The 11814-nt window shown below is 57.5% G+C and overlaps 1 protein-coding gene across 1 annotated transcript; it reads right to left on the bottom strand.

Moving 5' to 3' along the window:
• Nucleotides 1–871: 871 nt before the first annotated feature.
• On the bottom strand, nucleotides 872–9494 carry HLX (H2.0 like homeobox). The gene is made up of 4 exons (XM_070401319.1): nucleotides 7516–9494; nucleotides 6580–6759; nucleotides 5530–5714; nucleotides 872–3287 (listed from the first exon to the last, which is right to left on the bottom strand). The coding sequence occupies exons 1-4, from the start codon at nucleotides 8117–8119 to the stop codon at nucleotides 2775–2777; spliced, it is 1482 nt and encodes a 493-aa protein (XP_070257420.1). The 5' UTR covers nucleotides 8120–9494; the 3' UTR covers nucleotides 872–2774.
• Between the last annotated feature and the right edge of the window lie 2320 nt (nucleotides 9495–11814).

Below are 11814 nucleotides of genomic sequence, written 5' to 3' on the forward strand. Positions count from 1 at the left end.
TGCCTCGGGGAGAGCCCCGCTGGCGTTTCACTGGGAACGTGTTCAGGAACGCAAGTGGGGGTGGCGGAGGAAGTGGGGGTACTAGCCTCCGGGAGCACCCGACCCCCACCCCAAGGTACCCGCCTCCCAGCCCGCCGCGGCCTCTCCTCTGGCTGAACCTGGCGAAGATAAGGCCTAATTTTACCTGAAGTCACATCATTACAGTCCCTGGGCGAAGAATGCCTTCACTTTGGGGAAACTGGGCCCAGGCGGGGGTTGGGGGCTGCAGGCCCCCCCCCCCCGCAAGGGCAGGGTAGCTGCGGGGAGCATAACGTAAAACCTCCACCCCCCCCCACCCCAGGTCCTCAACCAGGTGCACATCCTGCCGCGTTACTGTCCTTAACGCCAGAGCTGGATGCCAGCGCCTCCTAATTCCATGTTCTTGGGAATTCCTGGTTCCAGAATTTCAATACTTGGGGCTTGGGAGAAAACGGACTTCCACAATAAAGGCAAACTCGGGGTACAGAGAGATGCGGCAGTTCCAGTAGCAGGAATAAAGGAGCCACGCCAGGCGGGGCTGGAACCCCAGGGCAGATGGGGAAGGCTGCTCACCCATCTTGGGGAACATTTCGGGGTAACAGCTGGCTCACAGTCCCCTTCAGCTTAAGGTCCCTCCTGGGGCCCCAACCTTTCTTCTCTCTTTCCCGCCTCCGACCACCCTGGTCTTCCCTCTCCCTCCCCACTGTGCACATTCCTCTAGGGCAGTGGTTCTCAACCTTCCTAATGCCGCAATCCTTTAATGCAGTTCCTCATGTTGTGGGGACCCCCAACCATTAAATTATTTTCGTTGCTACTTCATCACTGTAATTTTGCTACTGTTATGAATCGTCATGTAAATATCTGATAGGCAGGATGTATTTTCATTGTTACAAATTGAACATCATTAAAGCATAGTGATTAATCACAAAAACAATATGAAATTATATATGTGTTTTCCGATGGTCTTAGGCGACCCCTGTGAAAGGGTCATTCGATCCCCAACGGGGTCGCGACCCCCAGGTTGAGAACCGCTGCTCTAGGGGTTCCCTTGCTGCGTGGGGGGTTGCAGGAGGGGGTGACTGGGGTAGGAAATGGGCAGCCTTCGTCCCTGGGCTGTGCTCTGGGACTTGCCCAGGTGTCTGATGTGCCCCACTAGGGAAGGCTAAATTTGGGGTCTGTACTCTGCCCCTGGGGAGGGGACATTTTCAATGAGCTTAAGCAAATGGGTCAAAGTGGAGAAGCTAAGCCAGACTGGGGAGCCTTCCCCCCCTGTGCAGGGGATGAGGGGGTTCTAGGCTCCCTGACCTCACATCTCACAGAAGCACTGTTCTCCATGACAACCAGCCCCCCTGCTCCATGGATAATTCGTCTGTAAGAGGCCCACAGCCCCGTGCCAAACAGACCTGGGTGATCAGGTTCTTCGACAACAACGTCTACTTGTTTTAAAATCTCCCCAAAGAACTTTTAACAAACTCCAAACATTTTGTAATTTCCAGGGAAGTTGAGCCAGGGAGGACCTTTGGTCTTGGAGAGAGGTTTGACTCTTCAACCTTTCAAAAAAAAACTTTGCATGGCCCACCCCAGTAGCAGCGTGGAGTTAAAATAGGTTTGCTTTATGCCAGCTGCACTGTGATGGGGAAACTGCCTCTCAAATCGCAGCAGCTTTGGGGGAGGGGGCAATCATGTGCCTGCAGGAACCAAATTATGAGGAAAGATTGTGTGTGTGTGTGTGTGTGTGTGTGTGCAGTTTTGTAGACCTATCACTGGCCAAAAATGAGCCAGGAGGAGGGAGTTCTGGTCTGGGGCTCTGCCTTGGTGAAACCTTGAACAAGACACCTTTCTGCCATGCAATCGCTTGGGCATCTTTAAAGCCATCCCAGGCCTGGCCTTCCAGTCGCAGCCACTGTGATCTGCCTGTCGTTTCCATCAGGGCGCCGGCCACCAAGGGACGTGTTGCCCTGGAATTGCCTCCCGGCTCCAGGCCTGGCACTGAGTGGCCATCCTGGGAGCACAGGCTATGTCCACACTGACCCCGCAGGCACCACCTCTTTTCCATCCCAACTCGCATCTTCCGAAAGCCTGCAAGCTGCTCATCGCACACTCCTGGAGTCCTGACTCTCCGTGGGAAAGCCATCTGCCCCGAATGGATTCTACGGACAACTCAGCTGGCAGGCCACACTCAGGGACACCCAGCCACACGGGCTAAGACTCCTCTGAACTGCTGGAGCCACTAAACCTCATCCCCATCTCTGCAGCCACGTGGCTCTGAGGTTGCAGCACTTACCCCAAAGCTCTAGTCCCCCCTCCAGCCGCTGTGACCTGCTGCCCGGGGCCTAAGGCCCAGCGCAGAGATCCCTGACCTTGTGCCAGCCACGCAGCCTTTCTTTACAAACCGTAGTAAACATTTTATTTACAAGGTTGTGGCGTCCTAAGTGCAGCACGTCTTTGCGACCCCCTAGCGCAGGAAGGCACTGCGGAGTCACACGTCACAGTGTGAGCTGCTTGTATCCGGGGAGAAGTGTCCGTCGGGGGAGGGGGGGAGTGGCACTGAGACTCCTCAGGCCACGGCGCAGTGTGGGCTGTGCCACCAGGCGCGGGGCCAGCGAGGGGCAGCAGGCGACCCTGGCGAAGGAGGCTCCACCGATGCGTCTCTGGCCCTGTCCGACGGCCAGCACCATAGAGTAGGCACGAGATCCAGCCGCGCTGGAAGGCTGGCGTCTGAGCGCAGGGCCGGGTTCCCTGCGCCCTGGTCCAGTCTACGGGCCTCCGAGAGGCGGCTGGGCGGGCTCCGGGCTTTTGGGGGCGCTGCTGAGGCTGGGCTGGGGCGCAGGGAGCAGCTCCGGGGCCAGGCCGCCACCGCTGCTGCCCAAGCTACTGGCGATCCCCGTGCCGGTGTTGCTGCTGCTACAGCTGCTGCTGCTCAGGCCGCTGAAGCTAAAACTGCCGCTGCCCCCGCTCCCCACGCTGCTGGCGGGGACGAGCGCGCCGGCCACCGAGGCCTTGATGACTGTGGTTTGGTGCGGGGACCGCTCGGCCCCTTCAGTCCGCTCCGTGTCGCTGGGGGCCATGTCCAGGGACTCCGAGTCGCTGCTGTCGCTCTCGGCCTCGCCCTCCGAGCGGCTGGGGCTCCGCTCCTCCTCCGGCTCGCCGTCCGCGGCGGGGGCTCCGCCTGCGGGCTTCTCGTCCGCCTCCTTGTCTTTGTCCTTCTGGGCCTGCGCCTCCTTGGAGTGCCGCCACTTCATCCGCCGGTTCTGGAACCACACCTTCACCTGCGCCGCGGGGACACGACGGGAAAGCGCGATGAGACACAGGCGCGCGGCCACCCGACTGGCGCGCACCCGGGAGGCGCCCCAAAGGCGGGGAGGCGGCGCTGGTCGTCCCGGGCGCCTCTAGGCGCCTCCAGGACGGGCCAGGCACTGCGCTAGGTGCAGGGGCCCAGAGGCTGCAGCGCAAGAAACAAGGAGATCGCCATGGGTCCCCGCCTAAGGACGCACTAGGCCTCCAGACTCCAGCCCGGAATTGCAGGGATACTTGTTGGAAATGTAGATTCTCGCGCCTCGCCTGCAAACGCGGGAGGATCTCTACTCTAAATCGATGCTTCCTTAACCCCACCTGCGTCAGGACCCTCCCAGGAATCTGACTGACCCGCCGCAACCCAGGAAAAAATGCGCATATCGCCCAAGCCGGTTTGGTTCAGTGGAGAGAGCGTTGGCCTGCTGACTAAAGGGTCGCAGGTTCGCTTCTGGCCAAGGGCATATGCTGGGTTGCGGGCTTGATCCCCAGTAGGAGACATGCAGGAGGCAGCCTATCAATGATTCTCTCTCATCACTGATATTTCTATCTCTCTATCTCCCTTCCTCTCTAAAATCAATAAAAGTATATTTTATTTTTTTGAATATATTTTATTGATTTTTTACAGAGAGGAAGGGCGAGGGATAGAGAGTTAGAAACATCGATGAGCGAGAAACATCGATCAGCTGCCTCCTGCACATCCCCTACTGGGAATGTGCCCGAAACCAAGGTACATGCCCTTGACCAGAATTGAACCTGGGACCCTTCAGTCCGCAGGCCGACTCTCTATCCACTGAGCCAAACCAGTCAGGGCAATAAAAGTATATTTTTTAAAAAATTTAAAATATGCACATATCGCCAAGATTTTGCGCACCATTACCAGGTGAACCGATGTTGCGAATTCATGCTAAGTCGGCCCCTCCTCTAACACCACTATCCTATGCAAGTCCCTCCCAAAGGAGTTCTTTTTAAGGAGGGACTATAGGAAGCACAGAGGGGAAAGGGGGTCCAAAGAGTTGATTCCAGAGGTGGGGGTACAGCTGGACCTTCCAGGGAAGAGCAGTTCCTTGGCATGAGTGCCCCCAGCCCCTGCCCAGGAAAAAGTAATCCCACTGTGAGCTCAGAAAACTCTGGAATCAAACCTGTGCACAGTGGAGAAAGGGGTAGGGATGGGGCGGGGAATCTATATAAATACAGACGATCCCCTGGGGGACCCAATGCGTTCACACACGTTCCAGCTTCCCTTTTAAAAATAACATCCACAGCTGGTGGAAAACGGCTGGGCCCTTCCAGTGTGTGTGTGTGTGCTGGGGAGAGGAGTTTGTGCAATGGCGGACAGAGAGACCCAGAGTTGGGGTGGGGGGGCACCCAAAGGCGCCATTTTTTAAAAACGCCTGCCGTTGGCTTATGCCTACTCAGAATATTCAGTACCCAGGGGTGTGGCAGAAGGGTGACTCTTCTAGTTTCAAAACTCAAAAAAGAAAAAAAAAAGTCCAGTTCTTGAATTTGGAAGGCGGGGGGAGAATTCGGACATTGAAGGCAGGCATGATAGATTTGTTATTTTCTTGAAAAGTAGTCAAGTAGGCAGAGCCCAGAGCCGGCTGCCAGGCTCGGAAGCATTCTAAGAAACCTGTTTTCCTTCTCTCCCTCACTCCCCCCCACCTGAGATTTCTCTTCGGAGCTTATGCCGTTAAGAAAATCGGACTGTGGCCGCTCCAGGCGGACTTCTGGCCCGACCAGGGCGAAGTAATTCCGTTTGAAATGATGTTTTCACTTCCTCACAACTGGGGATTTCACAATCCTGCAGCAGCAGAAGGAGGGGGGTGGGGAGGATGGAAGGAAGAGAAGAAAAAAAAAAAAAGCCAACAACAATCCCTTGCTTTTGGATTTCTATCTCTTCTGAAATAAACTGCTTCCTACAGCGAATTGCTGTGGAGTCGGGTCCATAATTATTATCTACCACAGCCTGTTTGCTTTCTCAGCGGTTCTGTTGCCCGCCGGCCAAAATAAACAGGCGCTGCTTGTTGACACGCATCTTTGGAGGCGGGCTGTGCCTTCCGTCCTTCTCCTCCACTCTCCTCTCTCCTGCCTCACGTCTGGGAGTCCACAAAGTCTCCCGAAATGCAAGGCCTTGTGTTTCCGCTGCAGGAGAGCGGCTCGGGTGGAGGGGTCCAGGGGAACTGGGATGGACTGACTGCATCAGGTCCGCAGCTGGCTTACCTGAGCATCCGTGAGGCCCAGCATCGCCGCCAGCTGCTTCCGGTCGGGCTTGGTCACGTACTTCTGAATCTCAAACCTCTTCTCCAGGCCTTTCCTCTGCAGGTTGGAGAAGACGGCCCGTGACCATGAGCGCTTCCTCTTGTAGGTCTGGGGCATAGTGTCCTTGGTGAGCACGGCATAGGGACCTGCGGGGTGGGGGTGAGGGGTGGGAGCAAGAGAGAGACACACAGGGGGACCGAATTAGCGCCCTGGGCCTAGGGCTCACGGTGCTGCTTAAAACTGGTCTGCTTAACCCTAGGCCCTCCCCGCATTCACAAAACCCTCCTCCAAGGAAGAATTGTACAGCTTTTGAGAAGATAATGGAAAGGCCTAAAGCAAGTGTATATAGTCAGTTGAGAAGCTCAGCGGGGTCACCCATTAATTCCAAAGGAAAACGTGTAAGGCTGATGTTTGGCCTTCAGGCACGGGGAAGGCAGGCGAAAAGGTCCCCCAGGCCTGAATGGGGGTGGGTGGGGGGTAATGTGGGAATAAGGACACATATGTAATAACTTAATCAATAAAAATTTTTTAAAAATGTCCCAGGCCTGAAGAATCTAGATATGCCGGCCTGGATATTCTCTGTCTCTCTCATCTCTCTGTTGTGTGTGTGTGTGTGTGTGTGTGTGTGTGTACACTTATGCGCCCAGGCGAGGAGCTGTCGATGCAAATTCCTGGAGCAAAAGGGTTTGAAGTCATTTCAAAATCTGTGTGTATGATCCTAACCAACGCCTCTTGCAGCTGCATTTTCAGGCACCCCATCTCCCGAAAAAGGACTAGGGAAAGCCCCCCCACCCCATCCTACCTCTTCCCTGTGGCGGGAGGGGGGGTGGGGGGTGGGGGGGGGGAGGAAGAGAGAGAGAACCAGCTCCCGGGGAGAAATCTTTCGGTTTCTCTCCCCTGACGCGGTGGCCTCCCGCACCAACTCCGGGATGGCCACAACGCCGTGGCCACGGGACGCATCAGTCCCGAGGTTTCTGATAGGCGCGGACTCGCCCGGAGGAAGCTCCGTACCTGGGAACGTGTCTTGAAACTGATGCTGGACTGAATTCCTCGGGTTGGAGCTTAAGGGGCTGAGGATGGCAGAAGCCTCGTTAATAGGGTCTAGAGATGCGAAGAGCTGGCCGGCCGAGGGCTGCAGGCCGGGGAGGTGCAACCCCGCGGGCCGCCCGCCCGTCAGCAGGGACGTGAGATCTGGGGACCAGGCAAGAGAAGAGGGGGTTACACGTCAGGCAAACCCACACCTTTTGGGCTGGTGTGTTCCTCCCCTCCTCCCGCGCCCCGTCTCCAACCCAAGCCCCTCTCTCCCGATTGTGGACAAAGGGGGCGATGCGCGACATGTCCCGTCTGTCCGTGTCCACGCGGTTATAGCCGGGAAGGCCTTGGCATTAAGCCGCCGACACGAAATCGCTCTCAGGTGCCTTTGGAGAATCCCAGCCCTAAACCCTCCGCCGACGGAAGACCTTGCTCTGCTGTCTCCTCTCGGGAGTTGAAAGCCCATTTGTTTCGCCACATTCCTTGGGTGGAATTTCTCTCTAAATCAGACAAATGATGGGAAAGTGCTCCCCAAAAGGGCTTTCCCTAACAAATAACAGTTTCCTCTCTAGATACGTGATTATAGACAAGGGATGGTCACTGTAGCAAATGTTCCCAATAACAATTTATATGCGAATTGACTCTGTGAAGAGTGGTGTGTGTGTGTGTGTGTGTGTGTGTGTGTGCATAAAACATTCCTAGGGCTTTTTAAATTTTTACATAGAGCAGGTGAGTTTTAAACCTAGTGTTGCAGTCTTCCCACAATTGATTTTCTTCTCCCTCCTTTTACCAATGCGTCCTTCATTGTAAAAAAAAAAAAAAAAACGCTCAAAGGTACCCCGAATGGCCCAGGGACCCCGGGTGCCTCAGGGCCCTGGTCAGAGGCCTGAGGCCTCTAGCCCAAGACCTACCTACCTCTCAGCGTGTTGCCTTCTTTGACTTTCGGGTCAAATTCTGCAGACAAAATGCGGTCAATTCCAAATTTTAGGTCCTTGCTGGAGGGGGCTGGGGCCGAGCCGCTGTGGTGAGGGTTGGGGACCCCCCGCGCCCCGGAGGCCGGGGGTTGCAAGGCGCCCGCCACCCGGGGAGGAGGTGGAGGCTGTTGCTGCAGCGGTTGCTGTTGTTGTTGCTGCTGCTGCTGCTGCTGTGGGTGGTGGTGGTGGTAGGCGGCCGAGAGCGGGGACAGTCGCTGCGGGAAGCCAGCCGGGACTTCGGAGGGCGCCACCACCGGGGTGGGTCGAAGCGGGGATCTGGCGGCGGCTTGGAAAGAGGAGTGCGGGTGAGCCGAGCTCAAGTGCGCGGTGAGGGCAGCGGCCGAGGCTCCAGCCAGGCCCTCCGGGGCTGCCCCCGGCTCCCCGACGCCGGCGTGCAGGATGTCCGCGATGCAGAAGGAGGGCTTCTTGACCGCGGCGGGGTCTAGCGGGAAGGAGCAGCCGCCCGGGCCGGCCGAAGAGCAGTAAGCGGCCGACCAGAGGCTGAAGTTGGAGGCGTAGAAGGGAGCCAGCCCGGCGGCGAACATCCTGGCGGGGTGCGCCCGGCGGCGGCCGCCGCGGCCTGGCTGGGCCGGGTGGATGGGTGGGTGGGTGCGCGCGCGGGGAGGGGCGCGCCTAGTCCAGCAGGAGGCAGCCGCCCGGCCGAGGACGATCCGCTTTCGGTTCTCCGTCCGCTCCGAAGAGAAGCCAGGGAGCCCCAGCACCACCGAGGCGGGGAGGCGAGGGTCGGATCCGGCCGGTCACAGTCGTCCCTGGTCCCGCTGAAGGCGGCGCGGGACCCGCGCGCCCCGCAGGCTGGAGGCGAGCGAGGGGCGCTGGCGCGGTGGCGGGCGGCTCCGCACACGCCGGGGAAGCCGGGGCGACAGGGGCCGGGCACCGAAAGAAAAACCCCAAGAGCTAAGCCCTAAGAGCTAAATTTAAAACAACAACAATAATAATCCGTTAGTTTAAAAAAAAAAAAAGTAATAAGAGGGGGGGAAAAAAAACTCCTCTCTAAAAACTCCCAAAGTTTTGGCAGAAGCTTTCGAGTCAGGCTCAGGGTAGGGACCTCGATCTGAGCGCTCATTGGCCACCTTCGGGACCAATCAGAGCGCGGAGTGGAGGGAATTGGCAAAGAGGGGCGTGGCCCCGCGCCCGGCCACGCCCCGGCCACGCCAAAGTGTTTGCTGCTGCCGCGTGGGCCGAGCGGGGTTCCGCGCGTCCCTCTCCCCGGCTCCGGGGACACTCTGACCCTCCTGTGATTTCTGCGGCGCCGAACCGGCACCGGGCGAGGAGAGTGGGTCACAAAGACCCGGAGCCCTCGCCTGGGGAAACGGATGGTCCCACATAATTACCGCGGGGCATAGGCGGCCTCCCGGAACGCGCTGGGGGCCCCTACGTGTCCATCCCTTGATATCACTCGGCCCCCATTTTCCTGCAGATCGGGCCTGTATCCTGAAAATCGGTGTCCTCCGCAAGGCTCCATCTCTCGCGCCCCACGCTGCCCAGCCCTGAGCTCTGGCGCAGGAATGCGGGAGGGGGGCCTTGGGGACCCCGCCCCATTGAGCACCGCGTCGGCCTCGCCGCCTCCGAAATCCTCCGGGAAGAGAGGAGGAGCTGTCGTAAATTAGCTTTATTCTGAGCTGTCACACGGTGACAACTTGAACGAGTAACTTTTCAAACAAAATAAGATGGATGTCTCCCCACGTCTGCCTCGGACGCAGCCAAAGCCTCCAAGACAACAAAAAAAGGCCGCCGACCGGCCGAAATCCCGGCGCGCGGCGCGCGCGGCCCCTCCGCGGCCGCACCTTGTGGGCGATGCCACCTCCCTCCGCCGCCACATCCCCGATCAGGTCACGTGGGCTGCGTTGTTTTGCAAGTGCCCAGAAGAGCAGATTTCCTCGGGGTTAAATGCTACTTTCAATTCACCGCCTGACGGCCTAGGAGCCCCTGGGCCTGGTCGCGGGAGAGGCTGCAGGGGCCGCCAGCGCGTTCCTTTCGCACGTCGGGTCTTTGGGGCGCAGAGGGGGTGAGGGGTGGGGGGTGGGGGTACCGTGGGGGCGAGTTCTGCAACCTCCACATCTTTATTTTAAGAACTCGTTCTCTTTTAAATTACAGTCAGGACGGATTTCCCCACCCCTCTCCCAAGCAAACCACAGGCCACCCAGACGAGCTCTATTTGCACATTTTAAGGAAGAAAATAAAATAATAACAATAATGAAACCACATCATCTTTTGTTTTCGATGGTGCTCAGATGCATCTCTTAACAGAGCAGCTGTGCTTCTGTGGCATTTGAAAAAAAAAAAAAAAACAACTTTCAATCTAGTTTTGAAGCATTTTAAATTTCACTTCAGCACTGAGGTTTCTTACCCAACCAGCCCTGGAAGGCAACTGAAACTTGCCGTGCCTATCTCGAGTTTAGGGTTTGGGGCTAATTAAATTCATCTCCAGGGGTTTCTAGCTCCTTGTTGCAGATGTTGTCATTTTAAGCTTTGACTTTCCTCCTGGAAAGTAATCCAACACCTCGGACTCACCATCACTGAGTACACCCCAGCTCGCTTGCTCTCTCTCTCGCTCTCTCGCTCTCGCTCTCTCTCTCTCCCTCTCTTTTGCACGAAAGGGTTTTCTTGCCCAGCTCCCCGCAGCCGGGACAGAGGTGCTATTTCCAGCAGCTGCAATGGAGGGAGGTGATGGCCCGAGGGCACCCTGAGCCCTGGGCGAGACGCAGTTAAACCAGCCCTATTTCCAACCAGAGGAGGAGTGACCAGCATCAGGCCACTGAGACGCTGCACTGGAGGCAGGCGTTGCAAGCAAAGGCTGGGGGTCCTGGCCGGAGTCCGGTCGTTGGGAGGGCGCGGCCCCTGCAACCTCATGGACCTCAGAAAAGTCACTAGCGCGAAAGGGCGTCACTCTTTCTAGGGTCGCTTCCAACTTTGCTGCAATTCCGATTGGACTGGCCCCATTCCAACCGCGCGGCCCAGGCCCAAACTCCTGGGTCCAGGGGATGCATTCGGGACTCACCCCAGGCCGCCTACCCCCGAAGAAGGCGCGAGCCTCGGGGTGAGCGCGGGATGCAGAACTGGGCGGCATGCGGGCCCTCCCGGTGTCCCGGGGTGTCCACGACCCGCACCCGCAGCACTTGGAGGCCAGGTGTGCAGGGCCGGCGGGGCGAAGGCGGGGCTGGGAAGTCGGGTTTCCCGCGAATTCCTACCCGAGCGAGCCTCACGGCTCCTTCCTCTCTTATCCAGCAAGGTCGGCGGCTCGACTCTAAATTGCGCCTTGGCCCGCGCGCCCACGGCCCTCCCAGGCGCTCGGCTTCGTTGCGCCCTGGCCGATCTGGAGCGCCCGGAGGGTAACTCGAAAAGGGACACCATTGGAACGACCCCCTGCCTACCCCTCCCCACCCCCCCCCCACCCCCAACACTCTCTCTCTCTTTCTCTCTTTCTCTCTTCCCCAGGCCCAGGCCTCATTTCTGCCCGCCCCTTGCCCTCGTGTGAGCCCGCAAGCTCCCCTCCTCCTCGCTCCCCACCCTCCAACCGAGAAAGCAGCAGGAAACCCGGGCCCGCCGGAGAGCAGGCCACCTCCTGTTTTGTTGATGGGCTCCAACTCGGACTAAATGAGCGGATGTGCCTGCGAGATTGGTCTCAAAATAGAAGCTGCCTTAGTATTTTAGGATACTGCCGAAATCCTTATTTCTTCCGGAGAAAAACTCTATAATGACTCCTAGCACTTCCCCTTTTCATATTTGTGCAACTTTATCTCCACCGACAAGTTGCTCGGGTGACGCAAATCCGCCCCTGTGTATTGCAACGACCAAAATAAATGCGCGGAAATCGATCCCCTTCGAGCAAGGAAAATATAAATATGCAGCTGCGACTTTCGCCTTTCATCTTGGCTTTCCGAGCGGCTCCGAACGAGCTGGTTGAAGAGCAATTGCGCGGGCCGGGCAGCGGGGCGGGCAGAGGCGATGGCTCCCGGGCCTGGGCGCCACAGCCGCCAGCAGGAGTGAAGAGGACCTGAATGAACCGAATGAACTTGAGCTTAAACGTGGCTAAGCTGTCTTTGGGGGAAAGCTCATTTGTAAAGATGATTTCGTCTAACCTGGCATAGCTGCACCAGCAAAGCACAACCCACAATAAGAGCGATGGAGAGAGTTCTTTATACTGAAAGGTCCATTATTAAACAGCTTTTGCAGGGGTTGCTGGTCAATTCTTTTTTTATTTTTATTTTTATTTTTTTAA

This window comes from Myotis yumanensis, unplaced genomic scaffold (genome assembly GCF_028538775.1).
Source record: "Myotis yumanensis isolate MYYU_CA2020_CCGP unplaced genomic scaffold, mMyoYum1.0.hap1 SCAF_22, whole genome shotgun sequence".
Classification (NCBI taxonomy): domain Eukaryota; kingdom Metazoa; phylum Chordata; class Mammalia; order Chiroptera; family Vespertilionidae; genus Myotis; species Myotis yumanensis.

What these genes read in the sequence shown, in the direction of transcription:
- HLX (XM_070401319.1), bottom strand. Translation starts at nt 8,119, where the DNA reads ATGTTCGCCGCCGGGCTGGCTCCCTTCTACGCCTCCAACTTCAGCCTC. An exon ending in AGAAGGCAACACGCTGAGAG is followed by an intron (nt 6,760 to 7,515) that starts GTAGGTAGGTCT and finishes CCTGGTCCCCAG; the next exon opens with ATCTCACGTCCCTGCTGACG. An exon ending in TGGGCCTCACGGATGCTCAG is followed by an intron (nt 3,288 to 5,529) that starts GTAAGCCAGCTG and finishes CCCGCGGCGCAG; the next exon opens with GTGAAGGTGTGGTTCCAGAA.